The 24,862-nt window shown below is 46.4% G+C and overlaps 2 protein-coding genes across 9 annotated transcripts in view; one reads left to right on the forward strand and one right to left on the reverse strand.

The window, feature by feature from the left end:
- The first annotated feature begins 2,281 nt into the window (after nt 1-2,281).
- LOC119179821 (diuretic hormone class 2) lies at nt 2,282-21,745 on the forward strand. 2 transcript variants are annotated; one of them, XM_037430944.2, is made up of 4 exons: nt 2,282-2,423; nt 15,391-15,474; nt 16,762-16,842; nt 20,829-21,745. In XM_037430944.2, exons 1-4 carry the CDS (start codon nt 2,386-2,388, stop codon nt 20,971-20,973), a joined length of 348 nt encoding a protein of 115 aa, XP_037286841.2. In that variant the 5' UTR covers nt 2,282-2,385; the 3' UTR covers nt 20,974-21,745. The 2 variants fall into 2 exon arrangements, with proteins under 2 accessions (XP_037286841.2, XP_075738251.1); XM_075882136.1 differs by lacking the exon at nt 2,282-2,423 and adding an exon at nt 4,403-4,506.
- LOC119179832 (uncharacterized) overlaps nt 21,693-24,862 on the reverse strand; it is a 92,523-nt gene continuing 89,353 nt past the window's right edge. For all 7 annotated transcript variants that reach the window (XM_075882131.1, XM_075882128.1, XM_075882129.1 and 4 more), the window contains exon 14: nt 21,693-23,111. In XM_075882131.1, coding sequence (XP_075738246.1) covers nt 22,967-23,111 — 145 coding nt within the window. In that variant the 3' untranslated portion in view covers nt 21,693-22,966. The remainder of the gene's footprint in view (nt 23,112-24,862) is intronic.

A 24,862-nucleotide genomic window follows, 5' to 3' on the forward strand; every position in this document is an offset into this window, starting at 1 on the left:
CGGCTCCTCAGGACAATTTGTAAATAAAGTTCATTGACTGACTGACTGACTGACTGATCAGGGGATGAGTTATAACTCATCCCCTGATGAAGGGAGGACCCCTCCCGAAACTGTTGGGAAATAAATATATTTATCCTTGTTGACAACGCTCCCGTTGTGCCATATCTCATACCTTCACGAAGACTAACTGGCCCATTGAATTATTACTCCCACATATATATATATATATATATATATATATATATATATATATATATATATATATATATATATATATATATATATATATATATATATATATATATATATATATATATATATATATACAGTAGACTCCCTTTAAGACGAATTCGAAAGAACCAGAATTCCACATTTTAACAGTGGAACTGTAGCATGACTCTGTTTTTCACGATTAGAAGATTAAAGGAGAGAAGCTCAAGTAAACTGACTTTTTTTTTTTCATTTTGCTTTCTCTTGTTCGCCTGAATGCCCCCATCAAGACTAATGTTTGTTGCGCAGAATTCCCGTCGTTGTCGGTTGCTGTGAGAGTTCGTCTTAACAGAAAAGGCGTGTTACGCAGTTCGTCTTAAGCAGGAATTCGTCTTAACAGAGTTCTTCTTAGAGGGAGTTCACTCTCTCTCTCTCTCTCTCTCTCTAAATATATATATACATATATATATATATATATATATATATATATATCTGTGTGTGTGTGTGTGTGTGTGTGTGTGTGTGTGTGTGTGTGTGTGTGTGTGTCACAAACGTACTTTAATGGCGCTGTGCGCAAATACATTGCACGACATCTCTTATTTGAAAAACGTAGTTTTTCACGTGCAAACAAGTATAACAGCGAGGCGATATCGGTTGGAGAAATTGCCGACAGACAGTAAGCTTGGGCAGTCAGCTGGGTGACCCTGCAGTATTGAACATCAGCTAGCATCTTGTTGGGTGACGTGATGATTGAGAAGGCAAGCCAGTTTTAAGAGCTCAAGTGCACCATGCAGTGAATGAGCTATAGCAAATACCCAGAACCACTCCAACACGAAAAGAAGATGCTGGTATGCACTAAGACCGCATATAGTACAGAAGGCAGCGATGTGAGTCGCGATAATGAATGAAACCAGGACGGTACTGACGCGTGCTGCATCGAAAATTCCGCTATTGGTTGAGATGTAAACGCTGGTATCGACGGTCACGAGGAAAGAGAGAATTCGATATACTATGTTCAATGTAAACTGATGAGGCAGTGGGGAATGGCAGCTTAGCTAGAGAATGTACAGATTTATACGACTTGGCTATACATAATAAAGAAACAGTTTCGTATTGTGGAGAGGTCACAAGGTACTGCAAAATACGGTTACTACCGTGTTTACTCGGTTTTACGCGATCACGATTGTAAAGCGAGGGGTGGCTTTTCATGGTGTAAAGGAAGAAAAAAAAACAAGATCTCGGCATTTAATTGTAATGCGTCGGTCGACTTTAGTTATCAGATATGTGGAAAAAAAGCTTGCGTTACATACGAGTAAATGCGGTAATAGAAACAGGTAGAGCACACTGATCAAAACAGTGGCTATGCGTGAAAATATGCTCAGTTCTTTCAAGCGAAATAGAGCTTAACTCCGGTGTCACGCTGTGCGCGCTTATGATCGCACGTAAGTCGGCTCGGGATCAAATTTCTCAAGTTATTGGCTCCTTATACTGCGACTAACGTAAGGGATCCCACTCATGAATAAGAAATTCTATCTGTATCAGGTCCACTCGTGATCAAAAGTGACTCTACGACGTCGGCATAAGTTCGAGGGAAAAAAAAAACACTTTATAGATGCGTGCTGTGATGCATGTGTTCACGCAACGTGACGATGCGTCGCGTTAAAAGAAAACAGCTTACCTTCGTTGTTCCGTTTCTTCACGTATGCCGTAAAAATGAGTGCAGTGCGTCCGCCTAATGCATTTAATGAGCCCTATACGACGCATTTCGTGCGCAAGGCTCTACAGCTTAAACGTCGCGAACTCGAAAGAGTGGCGCACATTACGGTAAAAGTAGCACTTTGTTTCGCTATAGGCGAGCTCGAGCGCTTATTTCGGAGCAGAGCAAGCTGACGGGGGGACACTAGATATGGCTCAGCGCGAAGAAAAAGCGCGCGGGCGTTTCTACGTGTACACGTAGACATGTAGATGCGAGCAGAGCGGTTACCCCACGCGAACCCGAAATCCGCCCAAGCCACAAAAAGAACCGAGTCGGAGGCAGCGAGCCAAATCCCGCATGTGTATCAGTGGCAACGACGAGACGACCATGTATTAGCGCTAACCGCTTCTTTGCCTAAGTACTGGCGGATCTCACTCAAAACTCGCTGCACAGCGCTGAGCAACGAAGGAGACGGCGGAATGAGCGCACGCCAGGCACAGACAGCAGCGGTAATGAGGTGGGCACAGGAGGCAATCCTTTTTTTCACAAAAGATTTCCGTGCAGTAGAAGAGTCAACGCTGGACGAACGCGGGGAAAGAACTAATCCTCTCCCCGTTTCACTCGGGTCTGGCTGTGGCGTCCAGCAATGGAGCGGCCGGGCTATGGGAACCACTTGTTGTTGGGTGTCACCACGTCTTTACCCGTATAGGCAGTAAACTGATAAACTTCTTGTGCGTGACAATTAATGTGCATTTTCATTTTACTTAGTGCTCACCCTGCCTGCAGGTATTTTTGTTGTAATTGTAGTCAACTGCCTCATTTCATTATTTTTCTGTCTTGATCAACAGGATTGGCTTGGTAGTGCTTCTTCATTTTTCTTGTAGAATTTACTTTATGTAGACAATACTTTATGAGATCATTGTCCCATCTTCATCACTGTTTTTTCTCCTTTCCTTTTTCCCGGTGCAGAGTAGCAGGACAGAGGGCATAAGCCCGGGTCGGCATCTCTGCTTTCAAATTAATTATTTCTCTCTCTCTTTCTCTTATGTCATCATTTTTAAGTGCACTTGATGTCGTTGCTGTTATTTATGGTTGCGGTTGCAGTTCATAGTCATAATTTCGGTACGAGCAGCCTTGCTTTCGGCCACACTTCTTTTTTCTCTCACATTTGCAATAACGCCCAACAATTGCTTATGTACCCTGCCGAGCGTTATGATACTGTTACCGTCTCGCCGTTTCCCTCGGCATCTTACGCCAGCTTGCACAAGATGTTGAGGACAAGATTGTAGCAGAGCCATGGGTTTATGTTATTCTCTTGCCACTACGTTAAGTAGCTGGCTGTAAAAAGCGGGCCGATGGCAACCTATCGACGATTACATAAGAATACATTAATTGCTGGTTGAATGCGGTATCTATTCCCACTTGTTCTTTTGGCTCTATATAGGGTACGAAAACTGAATGCAATATTTCTCCCTCATCTTCCTCGAAATCGGTGTTCACTTCGTCGCCTTTTCAGTGCCGTTTTCGTTCATTACTATTTCAATTCTTTTCATGCTCGGCAAAAAAAAAAAAACACGTAATTGATGACGACTGAAGGGAACAACAGATTTCAACGAAGTTAACTGACACCTCAGACCAAGCGTGGTCTGTGTTTCTTCTATGACATTGATGTTGACATGATCGTAATTCTCGAAGATATAAGAGAAGTGCAAGTGATCGTCCCTGTGCACAGCCTTTTTTTTTTTTTGTCCCATCGTGTAGCACTTCTTTCAAAAGTAAACGAAGGGCTGCGCGAAGATGACGAATGTTCTCCACTTGGGCTGCGTTGTTCATTAACCTGCTTCGCAAGGCTGGGTGTTTTGCATAGAGTAAGATGCTGCTTTGCAGACTGGCGTGTACCTATGCATGCTCGCTGTGCTGAGCTCTTACACGGACCGGAGGAAAAAGCGAGGCGTCCCCTCTGTACGGAGCGCCCCTGCTCCCCATCGTTGCCGGCCCCTTGCCGACGCTTAATTGCGCCCCACAAATAGTTTTGAGCGACCCTTAATCCCGTACTCACGCCTGATCCCGAGAAGATGTCTATACGTCGCACCAGACTCGTACGTTTCTTCAATTGAATGCCGCACATCGCGCGCATATTGAGAGGACGGCTCATCGCTTAAGAGACAAAGGCCACGCTAAAGATGCGGACGAACCGAACGCAAGCAAGAACTAGATTGCGGGAACAAGAAGGGGAGAAGGCGCAGCTCGACCCCGCTGGATTAAGAGGCGCACAACAAGGCGTCTCGGCAAAGTGTTTTAGGGAAGAGAGAGATCGTCACGACGAGGAGAACGGCTCCCACAGTCCCGACGGCTCACTCCCGTCTCTTCCGCATCCCTATGATTGCCACTAGACGCGAAGGCACGTGGGAGGGCCTGTGACGTCAGAGAAACCAGCTCCTCCCGATTGGCGGAGAGCCCGACGAAGGGCCGGCGGCTCCGCGGTTAAAACACCGGGGCCCGCGTTCTCCGAAACGTGCCATCGCGCTCCACGGACAGTGAGGACTTCTTGGGCATCGCAAATCCAGCGGCTGCGTGCACGCCTCCCACACTCTAGCAAAGTGAGTGAACGTGACGTATACCTGTCACCTGCTACTGCTGCTTCGGGACGTATCTGTACACGTGTTATAGTTTGCAGCTAGCTCTGCCTGTGCCGCAGTCCATGTTATCCTACGTTGAGTCCAATACTTTGCACAGACCAGGTAGTTATGGCGCTGTGTCATGCATGCCTTAAGCTATCCCTGCTTCAAGTCTCACTGCAGAGCCTGTGCTAATCAATTTCAGCTCGTGTACAATTAAGAACGAGAGGTTAACTATACCTTGACGCGTGTGTGATGTTTTATTTACTGGGCCATATCGAAGTTTCTCATGCTAACAGAACGTTGTTACTGGATCAAAAGAATATCTATATTATTCTTTCACATTTGTCATGTTCCCTAATCTCACAGAAGCTCATTTAACGATTCTGTTATTGCTTGAGTACATTGAATGACTCGCTGAAGGAGTAATACATGGAGGTGGTGTACTGTTATTCGAAACTTCCAGTGTTTAGCAAGGTTTCCAGAATGGCACGACGTCTGTAGGGAAGGCTTTTTATAGTTTAGAAGTACGCACACAGAAGAATGAACGAAGATGGCCTGAAGTTTGGGCAAGGTGCGTTATGAACCTTGAAGTTGCTTGTGTGATGTTCCATGTGGTGTACTGGACGGATTGGAGCGTAGATAACCTACGTCAGGTCCAACTTACGGAAGACAAAACCGGTAACTGAGTTTAGATTGTAGCTTATGAAGGTTAGCACGGTACGTAACAGCAAAAACAAAAGAATAAAAGACAGGAAATAAAGTTGCTTAACCACGTTGCACGGCCTTGTACAAGTACAGAGCCTGTAGATAGACAGACGGGTACATTAAATTGCGCATACACAGAACATTTTTGGACGTACCTGTGCGAATGAAGATTGTAGTTAACGAGAAGAAAGACGCAAGTTTTGGCGCCTAGAGCTTTATCATTGATATGTGCCGTGCGCGTTGACCTACTGAGATCGTGCGATACGTTGAGGTCGTGGTTTTTCACCGGTGGTTACTGCTTACTTGTATAAATAGTGATAAAGCAATATCACGACTCACAACTTTTGACTAAGATAATAACAATGGTTGGCGTTTAACGTCACAAATCACCATACGTTTATGAGATACGCCGTAGTGAAGCGCTCCGAAAATTTCGACCGATTGGTGTTCTTTAAGGTGCACTTAAATATACACATACGGGCCTCGAGTATTTTCGCCTACATCGCAAATGCGATCGCCGTGGCCGGTATTCGATCCCGCGACCTGCGGGTCAGCAGCCGAGTGCTTTAGCCACTAGACCACCGTCTAGTGTTTGTCTAAGATTAACAGACACCAAAAACAGGGGAGGAAGAGACTAGCAAGACTGAATCTTTTTGGCTACCCTGCACTGGGAAGAGAAAAGAGGACTGGCTAATGAGGATCGATGCGCGAAGTTGGGGTATTCCAAACACACACGCAATATAAAAAGAGATCATTGTCGAGTTTATTCACGAGCGTTCGTGTATAGTATTGCGCTATCCCATGCATGGAGCGTACGTGGTAACGCTTTAGCAGCATTACCCATCGCAGACACACAAAAGCAACTGTCCCAAGAAGATATCGGTTGATATTCTTGACACTTAAATTCCGCCGTATTGTCAAAGTCTGTAAAAGTGGCATTTTAAGCCAACGAGAGAGGCCGTAGCAGCTCTCTGAGCTAACAAGAATTGGCTAATGACGGAATTTAACGACGGTGGAATTAAAAATGTCCAAAATAGCACCCCTTTCCCCTGTAAGAGGGCCGCATACAATTACATTTGCGTATCAAGTGTTAATCGAAGGAGAAGCCTCTCATCAACTCATGCTGAACCGTCACACATGTAGTGCTCTATAGTTATTTTACATCACACGTCTCCCAGTTGTCACTGTCCGACATTTAAAGTAGAAATGGGGGCGTTCGTAAAAGTAACTCCAAACCGGACGCCGCAGGGCAGCATCTGTTCACGTCGAGTCAAAGCTAGTAATCGAGTCTCGACCAGTAAAAAAAAAAAGAAAAAGAAACACGTTGGTACGGGAATAGTTATAACGCAGTGATGAGTTATCATTACTTGGGACCGAGATTACCTCACCCGCCTTGCATGCGGTCGTGTGACACTTAACAGATAATCGCGACTGCATGCCAAAGTAATGCCAGCAATACTCTTGTGTTTAAACTATAGCCGTTAATCTCATCGGCACCCGCGAATCTGAAAACTTAGGAGATAAGATCGGCTTAGCCATGCCGTTTAGGTCGAACCAAACCAACGGTGTGCATTAGCGGACTGCCAAAAGAAGAGAAACGTCAGATTCCTTAACGAATCTAGACGAGAAATTCATGTTTCGTACACGAGCATGCTGCATAAGTCCGCGGTATAGTGCAGTGTTAATCAAGTAACAAGTACAATGTTCTAATGGGGTAAGGGTTAGAGATAAAAAAATATTGAACACGGAGTTACGCTGGAGTCAACGTTTTGAAAAGTGGTCTTGTCTTCCTAGCGTAAATTAAAAGAAATCAGCGTTTAGTTTAAGAAGAAGAGCCTTGAACTTTATTTATACCACGACGTATCAACCCAAGTTGCGTTTAGAGTAAGATTAATTGGTCGAGCGGGAAAAAATCTGTTTTTACTGATTGTTGAGGTGCATTAGGAGAGAGAGAAATAAATAATAGGAGAGGCGGGGAGGTTAACCTAAAACTGGTTTGCTACACTGTACAGGGGTGGGGAAATAAGGGTCGTAAAGAGGATAGAGATATAGAGATATAAAATAAATTATAAAAAAATTCACATGCACACACATGCAGGGCGTTCCGATCACAATCGTTTGGACAGGCCGGTTGAACGCAAGAAGCGCAGGAGCGCCTTCACAGCCTTCTTCTGCGACATAAAGTCGTGTCGGTAGCGCAGGATTCTTTCTTCCGAAAGAGTCTGGTTGTCCAGTTCGTCTAGTGCATTGCAGAGTGGTTGTCTCTGCGAGCAGTGTTGTGGGCATCTACACAGAATGTGCCAAGTTGTTTCATCACTGCCGCAATGGTCGCATGCAGCAGTGTCGGCCATTCCTATGAGGAACGCGTACGCATTGGTAAATGCTACTCTTATGCCATAATCTTCACAGCATAGTAGCGTCTCGTCGGTGCATCAAATATTTATAATTGGCAATGAGAATCCTGAACGTTTTCTGCAGTGGTAAAAGAAATGAACGTTACGATGGGGTGTTGAATTTCGGGTGCAGAATGTTGATGAACTCAAGTTAGTGCACGATGAAAGGCAATAGCTAACAGGTAAACCAAAATAAAAGCGCAGGGACGCTCGTTCCATGCTTTAGAGAAATAAAGCAAGCAAAAAAAAAAATGACACACGCTTTGCGTAGAATTGTCAAAACCACAATGCACGTTCTGTGTGTTCCGGAAAAGCCACTAACCCCACATTGGATAAAATAAACTACTGGAACACGAAATTTCGCCCCGCCGCGGTGGTCTAGTGGCTAAGGTACTCGGCTGCTGACCCGCAGGGCGCGGGTTCGAATCCCGGCTGCGGCGGCTGCATTTCCGATGGAGGCGGAAATGTTGTAGGCCCGTGTACTCAGATTTGGGTGCACGTTAAAGAACCCCAGGTGGTCTAAATTTCCGGAGCCCTCCACTACGGCGCCTCTCATAATCATATAGTGGTTTTGGGACGTTAAACCCCACATATCAATCAATCAACACGAAATTTCTCACTGCTAGTGCATGTGTGCGCGATACTGTGTACATGCAGCACAATTTTCAGAAAGCTGCATTAACGACGTGTGGCCTTTGCGCGTGCGCGATAATCTAAGCTTTGTCATCACGCAGGCTTGAACATTTATGCGCTTAATTGGGCACAAAGTGACGAGAATAGCGCCTTGAGGAAATTTGGTGTGCTGATCCTCACGCCGCCATAATGAGGCTATAGCGCGTGTATGGTAATCTTAACCTCTATCATGCCCGGCGAGCTAAAAAGAAAAACAAACGTGCAGTAATAGCCGAAAAATCCATCCTTCAAAACATAGGACGCTTCTCTTTTCTTACAAGGATGAGGCCAGCAAAAGTTCTGACGGTTGCTTAAAAGGCCGGGAACTCCGGCGGATTTCGATATTCACCGGTTTCAATAAAGCATTCAACGCATGTCCTTTTCGGTATCCTGGTGATATTTTCCAAATCGTACAACCGTGCATCATTTAGTTTTCTAGAAAAAGTATATTTCTAAAGTTGGTAAGGCGCCAACTTTTCCTATATCGCGCCTCACCCACTTGACGGAAGCAGCGCGTGCTTTTTTCTACGAGACCACGACGACGTGAGCACTGTTGATTGATTGATTGATTGATTGATTTGTGGGGTTTAACGTCCCAAAACCTCCATATGATTATGAGAGACGCCGTAGTGGAGGGCTCCGGAGATTTTGACCATCTGGGGTTCTTTAGCGTGCACCCAAATCTGAGCACACGGGCCTACAACATTTCCGCCTCCATCGGAAATGCAGCCGCCACAGCCGGGATTCGAACCCGCGACCTACGGGTACGCGAGCACTGTTGTTCGGTTCTGTCAGCTGCATTGTATGTTAGACGTCGTTAACATCGGGTCTTACATAGTAAGCACGCACCATATTCAGAAACGAGGAGATCGACAGGTGGCCCCTTAGCTGCATGCTCCATACACCGGCGGGTCGAAATTAAAAGGTCATGCGATCAGCGCTGAGATAGTAGCTGTAATCATCACTGCACTGGTAAGTTCAGTATGGCTGGCACAGCTCAATTTCACCTCGGATGACGTCGCCATCTTGCTTTTCGCGCGATAAATCAAGCACTCGCGTTGTGTTTACATTCTATCCTGTTATGGCCGCGTTTAGCGTATTTCGTGACGTCACCTATAGGCATACCGATGCAGCACACTGCAGATTCCAGTTTCAATTTTTACTCATCGTTTATAGCTCATTTAAAATTACTGACGACTCTCTAAGCAAAATAAACCACACTTGTTATAGGACTGTTAGTACTATTCAAAAAACGGCATTATCTTAGTAAGGTCGAAATGCACCGAAATTTCCCTTTTTTAAGTGGAGTTTACGTCAAGATGCCAGAGTATAATGCGCAGTATCAGAACAGTGGCACAATGCAATTAGGCACAAGCTTGCATAGTAAAATCACTGCTAATATAACGGCTTCGATATGCATCTATCAAACCTTTCGAATGTTGTGAGTCACTTTTACGACTTTTCTTTATAGCAAAGCTGCAACTCGTAAGGTGAGGGAGAACATATGGGGTCTTGCGAGTCCTTAACGAGTGACGCAACGAACCCGTAGAAGCAACAACCTTTTCCACAATTAACCAAGAAAGTGATCGAGCCAGCGTTCCGACGCGCTGATATTTTAAGAAAGCGGTGAGGGAAGTCATCTTATCGACTGCGAGTTGCACCACATCGTCGAAACGCAGACACCGAAGTTATAGGTCCGCGTTACTGGGCACGAAAACACATAAGCAGAAAAGCGCCTCTGGAGGAGCTCGCAAATGTCCACATTTATTCGTGCGTTTTATTAATAACGATCCCGAAGGAGTCAGTAATGACTTCGTATACAACTTTAACTCAAGACGATAGTTATAGCGCGAGAACAAAACGACGACACAGAGACAAGAAGGACACGAAAGACACGAGCGTGTCCTTCATGTTTCTGTGTCGTCGTTTTGTTCTCGCGCTATAACTATCGTCATGCCATACCAACTAGCCCAAGCTGCCACGCTTCTAAATTACATTTAACTCAAGCTCGTCGTCAGGCTACAAGACATCGCGATTCTTCGGAGCAAGACAATATCGAAGAGGCAACACGCGCTGTCCACGTCCATTTGCTTGCGTCGTTCGCGGCGCCCACTCATTGATCGTCCGCTGTCGTTGGTCGCAGCTGTCTGCTGCCTTTTGCACGGACTGCATCGAAGCCACAAAAATTAGCGATAATAACGACCCCGACTCGATTCGTGGACCAAACGTTCTCACCCAGTTTGAATCGAACGCGTCACCGCGACCCCCAAGGCGCACACTGACAAAATATTAATTCAATAAAGAAATGAACCCCTTTATTACGGGAGCCTCTTTCGCCGTTTTGTTCTTTTCGACATGTTTTACTTGCAGCGCGGGAAGAAGCATATAGTGTCCTTTTAATACATTGTCAGAATCACAGTGATTATATCTCAGCCTTTTCTCTGTCTGTTTTTTGGCTCCGCTAAGGCGCTGAAGTGTGTGTGTGTGTTTTGTTTTGTTTTTACTCTGGGGACACACAAGTGCTCCGCCACCAAGTTTCGCAAATCTGCAACGATGTCATAAAAGTGTTTATGTGATATCACTTGCACCCTTCCCATCAGAGTGCGCACGGTTGTGGAAGCGGTGGATGACGTACTGAATTAATAGGCCTCCTTCGTATATAAATGGTATGATGAGGGCTAAGAGTTTCCACAGATTTTACGAGGCGTCGTATTTACGAAAGAGTATGGTAAATGGGCGCTTGAGCATAATGTGCACGTGACGAACGCTGCGAGCCTGGAGCGTTGTCATTTCTAGCACTTTACATAGGTGCATAGCATAGCACTTTAAATAGGTGCATAGCACTTTACATAGGTGCATAGCACTTTACATGGGTGCATAGGTACATAGCAACGTCCACATGCCTCGACAGCCCACAAGGCAGTGAAAGCCCTCCTGTGTTTCCTGAGAAAGGCAGGCTTGTGTGAACGCCTCTGACATGTGGTAGAGTTCTGCACGCTGCAGTGAAATTACTGTCAGTCTCTCCCCCACCTTTTTTTTCTTTTCCCCTTCTTCCCTCTTTCTCGTCTTTCTTGTCTCCTTCCCTAATCCCCCAGTGTAGGGTAGCCAACCGGATGTCTTTCTGGTTAACCTCCCTGCCTTCTCCCTTTTGTTGCTTCCTCCTCCCCTACATAGGTGCGGTGACTGTAGCGTGGGTCTTGGAGGCGTTGTATTTAGAGCACGGGAGGAAAACTTTGATAAGTAAACATAATGCTTTAGCGCATAATTGGTTGGCAGTAGCATCCTGGCGGCTCGGGTACTTGAGATTTAATAAGAATATCTGGTGTTTTATGTGTCAAAACCACGGTATGACTATGAGTCACTCAGTCGTCTGCGCAGGGCAATGGAAGTTTTAACCGTCTGGTGTTCTTGAAGGTGCCCTGACATCGCACAATACACGGGCCTGTAGCATTTCGCCTCCATCTGAATGTGGCTGCCGGGGCCGGCATCGAGCCCACGACCTTCTGGTCAGCAGCCGGACACCGTAACCGTTACACCACCACGGCGAACGTGAATTTCAAGTTTACCGCATAATGTCGGCCTGAACGTTCTTTTTTTTTTTTTAGAGAGAAAGAGAGTCGCAAATTTCGACAAGCAATATGTCACTGGCAACTTTGTTCATCGAAGTTCCGCTCACCCTATATTTATGCTCATTTTCGAGGTAATAAAAGTGACGAAATAAGTTGTAGAGTTTTCCGTTACCACACGACGATGTTCGAAGGAAGTGCTCTAGGCATCTTTATCCCACTGTATGAATTTTAGGCCTGATGATTATAGAGGCGAGTAATGAGCGCGTTATGACCTGGTTACCGAAGGACACATGCACACGAGCAAACAAAGCCTGTGCGGCAGTTTATTTTTTTCGTTTTTCATTCGTCGTCCGTGTAGTTTTTTTTTCTTAGCATTCATGCCCCGAGCGTCTTTATAGTTGTGACCCTATATAGTATGGGCACAGTTACTGAACAAGCTCAGTTATTAAGAGCAGCGTTTTCCTTTACCTTAACTAATGCATGCCCCCTCCCCCCCATTCACACACACAAACACACACACACACACACACACACACACACACACACACACACGCACGCACACACACACACACACACACACACGCACGCACGCACACACACACACACACACACACACACACTTAAATAGAAGAAAGAGAGTAAATAACAAAAAAAGCAACGTCGCGACACTGCAGCCGACGTCACCAAGAACGGAACCTCGAAAGGCCGTGCAATGCGGCCAAGGGATCAACGAGCCGCTCGGCTTACTCACCGCGTGCAAAGGGGCGGCGAGAATGCACAGCCAAGAACCGTTGTTGCGATTAGCCGGCCGCAACCTCGACCTACACAACAAACAGGCGCCCTCTTCGGCTAATTGTTGTTGTTTACCTCCCCGAGGACGGCTCGCGTGATCAGCATGGAAACCCGAAAACCCCTTCGTGGCATTGTGCTGTCCAGCGTGAAGGCCCGGACCACCGCATACGGTTTATATTGTTCCGGTGTGTCTGGTGGTAGGCCTCGCTGGCGGCGGCTTGCCCCGTTGAACTGGCGTGTTCACGAGCACAGAGCTTGTGTTCTGGCTATTGGACGGGCTCTTGTGCGCGGAATGAGTCGTGAGTTGTCGTAACCAGCACCTCCACCGATCCATCTGTCACGCTCAAGGACACCTTGCGTTGAGTTAGGCTTAGCGGCTCAGTCCGAACTTCTTTTTTCCTCTTTCACGGGTGCACGCGAAACCGTGGGGCAATACGTATGCGCAATGAACCGTGATTAGCTGCCGGTGAGATTAGCCGTGGAGTAGGTCAACCACAGCGTTCCAAGGACATTTCACACTGCATTCCAGTCTGCCAAGCTGCCGACTTGCTTTTTATATCATGGCTCTAACAGCTGTATAGCCTTGTTTACCCGGCATGCATCGATGCTGTTCTCTAACGGTGTATGCAGATGGCAGAACGAGGCTTCGCTCGAGAAAGCCATGGCCAGCGCGATCTGTGCAAGGAACGCTGTGTATCGCCCATAGTTATCAAAACTCCAACCCTTTGTTGACTCACGCAGTGACGGCCAGTCCTTTCTGAAGTGTGTACGTCAGTCGAACTGCGATGTTGTGGCTGATGCGCATGCGTGAATCGCACTCGCTTTTGTATACGAGACTGTACATGGCGTTCTGTTACAGAGATAACGGATTCAACTCCCGACCATGGCTGCTTCATTTAAAAGGAGTGGCTGCAGGAGGCGGAAGTCGAAAACATGTTCCTCCTAACTGAAGAATCATTATGCTACTTAAAAAAATTGGGCAATTAGGCTTCCAAATCAATGTGGAATGGCGCCACGGCTCTTACCGCAACTGGGAATTCCACAGCCTTCCTGTCGCCACAACAATTTCTGTTGTTGTTTTTCTGCGAGAAATGACGGTAACACCACAACCCCCACCCCCACATCCACGCAAGAGCAGAGCACTTGTGGTGCGTCACAATTAAGTTAAGTTGCCTCCTATAGCAGTGCTACGTGCCGGATGTGAAGACCATGTGCGCACGTGTCCTTGCCGCCGCCTCTGTCACATCCGGTGACAAGCCTCCTTCGCCAACAGCGTCTATCCCCAGTAACGCAATGCCTGGCCGCAAGAGCGGCCCACCCAAACTTGACCTTGGGTTCTCGCTCCACTTACGCACGCAGTAACTATAATAAAAAAGGAAAGAAAGAAGAAAATAAACTGTATGGGCACGTTAGGCACAGCGGTCCGATGGTAAACAATCTTCCGAGAAGAAGAATCAACACTAAAGTCTTGCCCAATACAGAGCGGAAAGTAAGATATCTTCAATTTAATGTATTCTGAGATAATCTGTAACGATACAAATTAAATGTGTATTCGACAATTGCAGCTTGACATGCATGTGGCAAATTAAATGTTCAGTGTCAGAGCCATCTAAACGCGGGGAAGATCCCCAAAACGCTGGCCTCGGATAGCCCAGAGGCAACTTATCAGTTGCTGTTTTACTTGTCACGTGATCATAGACGGCGGTGGCGAGCTATGAGCTATAGACGCAGCCTCCGCCGCGACATCGACACAAGCGCCTCAGTATGTCGACGGCTTCTACCGCGGTTTAGAAACAAGAAATGGGTCTATGAAAAACGAATCGGCTTTCAGTAAACGTATAAAAATGTAACTGTGATTTGAACCATAAGGGATTTAATAATCTCGTGTGAGTATAGCACAGTTCCTCTTGCTGGATAACTGAAAGCACGCAAAAAAATAAAATCAAATGCGGAGCACATCTGCAAGGTACGGTTCACGAAACAATTCCCAGTGGAGGCATCTTCCCGAAAACGAAACTGGAATGAATTGCGGGTAGTCGGCAGAGCAAACGAACGGCCGTGCTTTCGAGGGAAAATGTTATCTTGGCTGACGAAACTTGTAAAGCAGGTATAGCCACCCGAGCATGCATTTTTAAACCTTCGTTAGTAGCCGCCGTTGTCTCTACATAGGTATGGAAACGCACCATTTCCTGCAGAGGAACAACATCGTTGTAGGGTTCGCTCGAAATTGGGGCCACCTTTCTCGTTATATTCAGACAACACGCGTGTGGTCAACTTATTCGTGATGCTAAGGGTGCCATTGAGAACTCAATTTCAGAATAGCTTGTGCCATAGTTTAGCTGTGTATACAGGGTGTTTCAAATTTTTTTTTTCAATATTCCTTAAAAACCAGCAAAAGACGCTATTTGCTTGCCGTCTTTGCAGTTGTTTTCTGTCTCGGCAGGCATCTCAAGAGGGTTGAAGACATAATTTTTAGCAACAATTAAGAAAGTAATATTAACGAATTTTCAATCAGTGTAGTTAGGCAGTAAAGTCAGAAGGGAGAATTGAAGTCCTTCATGCGAAGAACCCATCGCCACTTTGAGGTTTTAGAAAAGTGGCCTCTAGTAATAACGACGACGATATAATGAAATTCTCCTACATTTTGCGGCGATGTTGTTCGCATGTAGGGAATTGCGTGAACTGAGGAATGCTCGATGTGAAGACGTGTTGTTTCTCCCGTCATGTTACAGGATGCAACTTGGTCTGCCCGGAGCAACATGGATCTTCATCCTGGCCGTGGTGGCGATCGCTGCGTCCTCCCCAGCCCGCTCGAGGTACGAAAACATTTCAAACGCATTTCCGGCAGTGCGAACGATGAGATACACTTCCGTCCCCCTTTAAATATCGCGGACCCCTCTCACTGTGGGAGAACTAGTAAGCGAAGCTATCTGTGCTCCCGGCGTTGATTGACAGCTGACCATGATGTTGACAGCGAGTTTCGTTCAGAGCTTAGTGCGACTAAAAAGTGGTTTGTTGGTGCCAAAGTGAAAGACGAAACAACCTGTTCAATGAATTAATAAACTTTATTTAAAGCCAGGCATTGTCTTTCGGGCGAGGCGGTGAAAATAGGGGCTTAACCCCTGTCTCTTCCCTCTCCGTCGACGATGATGGGAGTGCATCAGGTGACAGTTTTTGAGAACTCTATTGTCATTAATTTCGCAATCGCAGGTTCCGAATTCAGGAAAGTAAAGGCCGAGGTTTCATTGTTGAATGTAGCAGCAGAACATCAGCAGCTGAATGCCAGTGTGACTCATTTCAGCCTCACTCTTATAGTTTGGCCACATTGTCTCAATATTGTTTTCTTAAGCGTGCAGTGTTAATTATCTGGCTCCTTCAGAATGCTATGTAATTAATTTTTACCGACAATGAATTATTTGGGCCGCACCACCCAATTTCGAAATCAAGGGACTCAGAACGACTGCCTATATAAATGATGTGTTTAGTTAAGGCACGTGTTTCGACGCAGGCTCTATACAGCAATAAATGTTTACCGTAACCGACGCAACAAAAAAAAAAAAGCACTGGCATTGCTTTTTGTAGACGTGCGCCTATAATGACGGTATTTTTACTACACCCGGAGCATGCACTTGCCCACGCATTCCGCCTTTAACGAAAATTGCGCCCGCGTTACCAACACTGCGCCATCACTCTTCATTATATATGTGGTCTTATTTTGTTCACATGCAGTACGCATGCAGCGGCCGGGCGCACGTTGCTTTCACTCTCGACGCCCTTCAAATAACCCTACCAGGACGGTGTGAAAAGAGAAAGCCTTGCGACTGACCTTAACGCAATCAATCTCACTTCACCGTTATAGCACGATGAACGGGCCAACCGGTTAAATGCGTGCGACGCCGCTGGCGCTGTTGCACCTTGCACTGCAACTTTACCAAGTGTATACAAGGGGACTCGCAGTGCTAGCTTGGCGACTCACTGCTCGTCGAGGTAGCGGGTTCGATTCCCGGCCACATCAGTAGCATTGCGAAATGCGAAAGCTTAAGTGTACGCATTGGTGTTTCAGTGTACGCACAAAAGTAATCACACTGACGTATCATACACAGGCCAAAGCGGGACGTCTACTATGACTCCTCCCTTGACGCCGGCGAGGAATACCTGCTCGGCCTGCTTCGTAACCGCCTCAGGTGAGCACAGCGAAAAGAACGAGACACGCCTTGGTGTCTCTCTTCTCAGACCCATATAACGCAAGAGAAGCTATGTGACATTGCAGAAATGAAACGCATCGGAATGTTCACCCATCCGCAGAGATACTGAAGTACGTCGCAACTCGCTAACCAGACTTTGAGTGCAGCCCTTTGAGGCGCTTTGTACGCAACTAGGGTACGCAACTTGTTTTGCTAGTTGTGTCACCTAGTGGCGGAGAAAGCGCAAGATGCAGTGACCTTAGGTGAATGGCTGGCATCTCCCGCCTAATGAATGTGTCCTAACTTAAGTTAGTTTTGCATTTTACTGTCGAATGTATAGTGACTTGAGGACAAATATATACTTCATTGCAATCACCATAGGATACATAAATTGACATATCGTGACTGTTTTGGTTAACCAGAATATAGAGTGCCTTGAATATTGTTGCGTAATCTGTCGCTGTTACGCAGTTCTTCTTGGGTGTTAGTGCGTGAAGGGGATAGTAAAACAATGCTTCCGAAATGCTCAGTACGCAAGCTTACCGTTTCCGAACACGACAGAAGTGACCTCTGGGTTACATGGTGCTGCATTAGGTATTAACGGTAAACTCGGGCAGTCTATCCGGTGCCCCAAGCTGTATCGCGAGACGTTCCAACAGCCAGATGCGAGTTAGGTAAAGCATGCACTAATTTGAACGCCAGGTTAGTTTCCGGAGGATTGAGAGAAAGGAACCGACGGCCGAGAGGAACTTCCGCTGATGACCGAATGAATGCCGCCTCCGTCACATCGGATCAGGAGTAGAGAGACTGAGCAAAAGTTCAGGGCTGCAGAAGCGACCGATACATCGCCTGCAAGACATTACTACGCCGGCACAACAAGCCTTCAATGCCTTGACTCTGAGACGTCAAACTCCAAATTATTATTATTAGCAAACTTTCAATAGCGTAGCCAAAAATCTTTTCTTCGGGGGAGGGGGGGGGGGTCAACTATATTTTATGTACGTTCGCGCGTGCGTTTGTCTGTGCATGTATATTATACGCAAGCAAAATCGAAAGTTTTTTTGGTAGGGGGGAGAGGTTATACCACCCCCAAACCTTCCTTTGACTACGCCCCTGTTCAATAGCGTACGGTAAAGACGATGTCACTGCTCGCCTCTTGACACACACACAAAAAAGGATTTAGTTGTGAATGCCGCCGAAAAAATTAAATGCTGTCGTTGATTACGTTAGACGCCCAAAGCACGACTGTACAGATGCGAAAACACCTGTAGGACCAAGTTGAAAGGGGGAAGGGGGAGTAAGCCCCGCTCCTTCGACTCGGCTCTACAGGTAGTAAAAATTGAGTATAAAAATGGGAGAGAGGGTAAGCTCCCTTCCCTATTTATGACTACACCATTACTGCACGAACTGACGTGTCCGCAAATCAGCCCAATTTCTTGTCCATTCGAAGGCGTCGACGGAAGCTTTATCAATTTTTTTTTCTTGCGGGAAAAGCCAGTTGTCGGCGATATGAAATAGCTACAATTGTCACTGCAGCGTAACGAACGTTAAATCACCCATTTCTCTTTCTACTTTGCAATCACGAAGACTGCCTTAATTTTGCTATTTCATAAGATCACGTATAGTGACAAACCGTTGAACGCTCAATCTCAGTTCCCACGTCGTGTAAGTAATACACTAATCTTCAAAACCATTTCACGTACTATCCCTGTGTTTAGTTAACCAGCTTTGTCGCAGGCTATTATTCATTGGAATGGTCTTTCGGAACACATCGCTAACATTCGCAATACAGTTAATCTTAGAGCCGGCCTAACGGCTGTATTTTCTAATTACTGATGTGTTATTAACAATTGTATAAGGCTGTTCTTACTTTTCGGTGTTCGGAACTAATAATGAATAAGCATTTTATAAATACGTATCATGCACCTGATAGCAGCCCTATACCGATGGACATCCTCTCCCAAGCGCACCACAATTATCCGATGTAGGAGCCTGTGAGGCTATTTCAATCAATTAATAAATATTCGACGCACCTTTCTGTTGTTAAACGACCCGAAAAGGATCCACCATAAAGAAGCAAGAGCAACCGTGTCGGATGAGTTCCCTGCTTGATGAAGATGTGCCGGTGCACACTTCCTTTCTGAATAATAAAACGCAGGAGCACTTCACCTACAACGTCATGCCCTCTGGAACGTAAGCCCACCTAGATATATGTACAAAGTGTGAGCCTGCCAGTGCTAATGCATTACGTGTAGATCCCACAGAGAAAAATTAACATTAGGGATTGTACCAGTCAATGGTCGCTTGAGCTAATGTTTTTCGACACTCCGTGGCTGTGGACCGCTACTCGCTTACTGCGATAGCGCAATACGTTGCCGTTAGAGTAAACATTGCTTGGGGTCCCAGCGTGAGCGGTAAAAGCTGGTACGTGCCAGCCATGATAAAGAATCGAAGGGGGTATAGCGAAATCTGCCCACGCGTATTTATACCAGACCATATCTGTGACGCTGCCGGATGAAGCAAGCACTCACGCACTGCCAGAAGCGAACTCGCATTCAATACACGCACCCGAATCCGTGAAATCACATGACGGCAACTAGGGCTGTTCGTGTTAGCATGCAATTTTGTCACTATGCAAAAACTTGGTCACATGTAGTACACGCTTACTTATACATGAATCAAAGTGTAAGTTTCCGTCCCCATGTGAATGCCTTTCTGAACTTTATGCTAATTTTGAAAGTAATCTTTATGGTTAATCAACAACGTCAATAAAGGCACATGTCTCGAGTGTGTATACAAGCTATTCTTCGGTTCAGAAAACCTTGATTTAGGCGACCATCGGTTTTTTCTCGAGGTGTTTGAAACCGTCCGTAGAGCAGACTAGCCGAACAATGTCATATGAACAAGGCAATCTCCCCAATAGATAATCACAATTCCCTTTATCAGCGTATTTCGTCTAATCCAGGGACCAGGAAACCAATAATCAAGTTAGCAAAATCATTACCCGTCAGAATATATCGGACGACGAATACAGAGCGATGTAGAGGGCTGTCTTAACGGACGGATGCCACACTGTGGAAACGCAAGCCTTGTGTGACATCAGATATTTTTAGATTGTCTGCTATCCCGGTATAAGCAAAGGGATGTACGTAATACTGGGCTACCAGACGATGGTTTTGAGATTTTGTGACACCTAGCGAAACCACAACTATGGACAAGTTTCATCGTTTTCGTTCATTGTCTTAGCAAAAAAAAAAAAAAGTTGGAAAAGGCAACTCACTCGGCATTAGGCATGCTGCCGAGAATGTATACCAGCCGTGAGGAAGACTGTGCTAGGTTTCTGCGACAAAAAAATTTGTGTTTGCCTGGTTCATCTCACCCCTCCCCTAGATGAGAACAATTATTCGGACTCTCGCGTTTATAGCTACAGTACATGTACAGCGCTAACTCAATAGAGAGTTTTAGTACTGCGGAATGGTGCTACGTACGCATCACGCAAGCGCCTTGCGTTACGTGGCGTCGTTTGCCACTAATCGGCTTTTAGTACGCCGTAGTACCAGCGTACGTAACGAGCGAGAAGCGGGTTGCGCCATCTGGTAGATCAAAATGGAAGCACGTGTTGTTGACAGCCAATATGAGCCAACCAAGTGTTATAGCCAGATTATGGCCATATTTTAAGCCACAGAGCCGGTCGGTGCTTGCCTTCGATGCCGCCTTTTTGCAAATCGAAGTCTCGCGCTGTCGCGAACTTGTTCGAGAGCGGCGCGATCAGCTCATACGTACGCGCGCACGCATCTCATGCGTGCGTACGTAGCGGCTGCGTACGTAACGCGATACGTGCGCGTTGCGGTCTGCGCATGCGCACTACGCAGAACGTGGCGTCTTTACGTACGCAACGCCGCCACGTACGCAGTACTAAGACTCTCTATTAATGCTCACGGGCAAACTAAACCTCTTCGTTCTTTTCCTGCCCCATGGCAACGCAGCCACCCCGCCGTGCTCGATCAACAGAAGCGGGCCGGCGGCCTCCTGGACTTCGGCGTGTCGCGAGGCGCGTCCGGGGCCGAAGCGGCCAAAGCCCGCCTGGGACTCAAACTTGCCCACGACCCTTACGGACCGGGAAGGCGCTGAAGGAGGTCGGACCCCGCGAGCGCACAGATCGGAAAAGATGAACGCAACAAGGACCACCTCCTCCCAGTTCCGGCGGCGACGTCAATGCGACAACTGATGCCCCGAAATAGATGCTTCGCTACGTAGGCTGAACCGCGCTTCTGTGCAGCTCTTGTCTGTGTGGGCTCACAAATACTCAAAAAAAAAAAAAGCACCCGAAGACGGCATTATTAGGGGTGCAACGTCACGCCACAACTTATTCGCAAATCTTGTAAAAATTGTACTCACTCGGGTCACTTTCCACACCTGACGCAGAGGCAGCAGCACTGAAGCATCGACCGGAACTATACTTCAAGCGTTCTGCAGGTTTTCCTTTTCACGCGAAGGTAGTGACTTCTAAAAAAAATGATGTCACGAGATGTTGCTTCTTTTACATATGCCCGGTGGTGCTCGTTTTTAAGTTCCGTTGTACATACGCACGGCAATAAAAACAGGTGGTCTCTTCTCAAACAGTGTGGCATTAGTGACGTTTCTTAACGCTGACCTATTGGGCCACCTTGGATTTGTTTTCTGGGAGCTCAACCTCGCGACACGTACGAGACGGATGCTGCCTAGCACACGCTAGATTTCCGTCAAAATTTCCGTTTTTTTTTCTTTTAAATTTGTGAAGCAAGCTTGCTTTTTTTTTTTACGCCTCCAGACATTATCCCATTTGTATGAAGCACACGAGCACACGGCGATGCGCGCACTGTATAATTTATTTGTACACAATAAAGAAATCGATCGAGCTTAACCCAAACCGTTTCAAGATCTTTGCTCGATTCAAGATGAAAACACGGACTGAACAAGCAGTCGTGTTCAAATGAAAACACTCAAGGTAATCCGGCAGAAAAAAAACTAAAAAAAACTGTGAGAAACAGACAAGGATGAACTTCAAAATCATTCATCACCATATGAAAATAGCAAAACCAGACAAAATTTGCACTTAGTGAAACGCCGTATCACGGCACGCAACACAAAACTGACAAGAGCACAAAATAACAGACTGGTTTGCGCTTCAGATATTGCACTTCCGTAGTTTGAAGTTCACAGCAATGTTTAATGAACGTACAAAAAAATGTAAAAATTAGAACTAGCTTTAGGTACACTTTCAGAAAAAGATAGAATACCCATATTCTTCATATTCATCACCTGACGCATTCGATACAAAAACTTTTTTTTGTTTGTTTTTGCGCTGTGCGCAACAAACAATTACGTGAAACGAAATCGTCACTGGAAGCGCAACCACTTTCACGCTGAATAAACACTTTACAAAGTACGAAACATTTACCGTTTCTCCAAACCACCGTGTAACAGATCGAAGCTTAAGCTTCCTATAAACCAGACGCCACATCCTCTACATTGCCTGAACAAGTGAACTCGTCAACACTATATTAACGACTATACAAACATACAGAACGGCCCACAGAACTCACAGTCTCACACACACGATGAAACGTTGCCATTGCGTGTATGTACAATTATGTACACCAGAGGTAAAAAAGTAAAAAAAAAAGAACACAATTGAATGCTATATTACAAGAACAGGATGCTATAACGCAGCAACTACAAAAAGAAAACTATAAGCTCGTTCCAAAAAACAAACACAATACGAAGTGCAAAGATATGCGCACAAAAGAAAACTACCGCGTAAATTCACTATAGCCAAACCATGAGAACACTCGTCCCTCCGGCGTTGCGGCGTTCCAAGATAAGTCGACGATTCATTCAACACCTCGTTGTACTTGGTTCAGTGTAGGTTGAGCAATGCTACCATGGAACTTTCTTCATCGTCATTACTCCAAAAAATAATAAAATAAGGAATGGGGTCCAGGAAGTTATGCACGTGGATCAGATGGCTTAGCGCTTGTGCACACCAATATCTGGGGACAGCACTGCCACTAGGCGACGGAAAATTTGCGATTCCATCGTTCAGGAGCGCTATGCCAAGTCAATCATGAAATATCCAGCTGTGTCACAGTAAGCCGAGGTCGCCGTCCAAGCCCTCCAGCACATCGTCAGCGGAGAGATCCAGTTCGTCCGACACCGTCATGTCTCTGGCGATAAAATTGTCCAGTCTCCGGACGACGTTGCCGACTTCTAACTCCATGTCAGGGGTACTGGAACAAAAAGCAAATGAACGATTACCGGGAGCCCGACAATTTTTAATGCGAATGTATTTCTTAGCCATGTTATGTCAGGCATCCGGCGTTGTCCGCGGCGTCCCCAGCGGTGTCCGCGCACCGGCAGGTGTTAACTTTCCGCTGTCGCTCCCTCTCTCATAGCAACAGCTGCGGGAGCGCACGCTTATCCTCGCCCCTAGCGAACGGATCATGTGGTGCGAGAGAGCGCAGGAAGAGGTAGGTGCAGTGCTTCGCCGCTCCTTCTCTCAACGTTTGCTCTCTCTCCTCCCTACGCCCCCCTTTCCCGCCCGCTCACGCCTCAATCTCGTACGTTCGCTCTCTGGGCGCCTCCCAAAAACATGCGGAAATGTGTGCTTAAGACTCCGCTGTGAAACGCAAACGCCGAGCCGAGAACGCTGTTTGTTTTGTTCACTTCATAGTATTTTTTAACCGTGCACGCTAGCTACTGGAGCTGGAAACGCGATAGAAACACACCACGTGCGGCGAACGGCGCTATTGGCTACACGGTGTAAGAAAACAAAAATTTATTCTAACGCTGGGTTATCACGTGCTAAACGCCATTATGGACGCTCCGCAATGCATTCGTATTTCCTCACGATTACCTTCCGAGTGGTGAAACATCCACTTTAAAGCGGCCCTGCGCCATTTTTTTTACGATGGTCAGAAACGCTGGCAATCGGTAGTCGATTCTCTTGAGAACCACGCAAGTCAAACATTACAGTCTCTAACACATAATCTAGGGCTTACAATTGAATTTCAAGATCAACAACCTTCTAAACGTGGTAACGAATAAATGTCATTTTGTGCACCTGTATAGTAAGAATTACATTATTGAGTGCATGAATTATAAACTTCATAACCCTTAATAGCGGTTCACAAAATCAAATTTATCACTTACCGCGCTTCGAGTGTAAAGATCGCTTACTTTTCGCTCGACAAATGACGCCCTAATCCAATAGGACCGCGTCGCAATGTCCACGGCCGTTGAGTGATTTGAGCATCGTGAGCTGCAATGCTACCACGGCCACCGCGGGATGCCGCCACATGACAGCACTGCACTCTACAGTGCTAAAATTACACACATTCGATATAACACGACCACACTCACGATCACACTGTAAGCAAGCAGCGCATCCAAAGAAAAAAAAATTAGGTGCTCGAGCTCATCGGAGACCATTACATACGTAGGACGCAAGAAAATTCGTGAGAACATTACACAAGCGAGCGACGACGGCAGAAAAAACTCCCAAGCATTTCCCCAAGGGTGAACATGGTTAAGTGCGAATGCACGGGGTGATGCTATGAGGGGGAGTCAAGTTAAAATCCGTTGGCATTCGTCAGTGAGTTAACGTAAACTCCCCCGTGTGATCACATTGCCATTCCCAGGAACCATTAGACCCTCTCGGGAAATCTTGGTGAGTTTACGCGTATATGTGAGAGTAAATTCGCCTTATAATGATGTTTACGTCCGCGGCCCGCTTCGCCCGCTTGCGCTCGGCATCAAGGGCCCTGCGCCGCGCTGCCTTGTCTTCAACCGGCGCGACATCTTCAACGATGCGTGCAATGCTCGCATTCGAGTGCGTTGAACTCGTTGTTGGAGGTATCGCAGTCGAGGTTGATGCCTGCGATGGATCCATACCTATGACGACTTGCCGATCTCGAGGAAGTCGTGGCTGCGCGGAAGGCGGAGCGCGCTCAATCACGTGGTGTGTGACGTCGCTGCGCCA

Source organism: Rhipicephalus microplus, chromosome 2 (genome assembly GCF_043290135.1).
Source record: "Rhipicephalus microplus isolate Deutch F79 chromosome 2, USDA_Rmic, whole genome shotgun sequence".
Taxonomy (NCBI): domain Eukaryota; kingdom Metazoa; phylum Arthropoda; class Arachnida; order Ixodida; family Ixodidae; genus Rhipicephalus; species Rhipicephalus microplus.

Excerpts from the sequence above, each read along its gene's own strand:
- LOC119179821 (XM_037430944.2), top strand. The coding sequence starts at position 2,386 with ATGAGCGCACGCCAGGCACAGACAGCAGCGGTAATGAG. Across the intron at positions 15,475-16,761 it reads TCCTCCCCAGCCCGCTCGAG|GCCAAAGCGGGACGTCTACT; the intron begins GTACGAAAACAT and ends TATCATACACAG. Across the intron at positions 16,843-20,828 it reads CTGCTTCGTAACCGCCTCAG|CCACCCCGCCGTGCTCGATC; the intron begins GTGAGCACAGCG and ends ATGGCAACGCAG.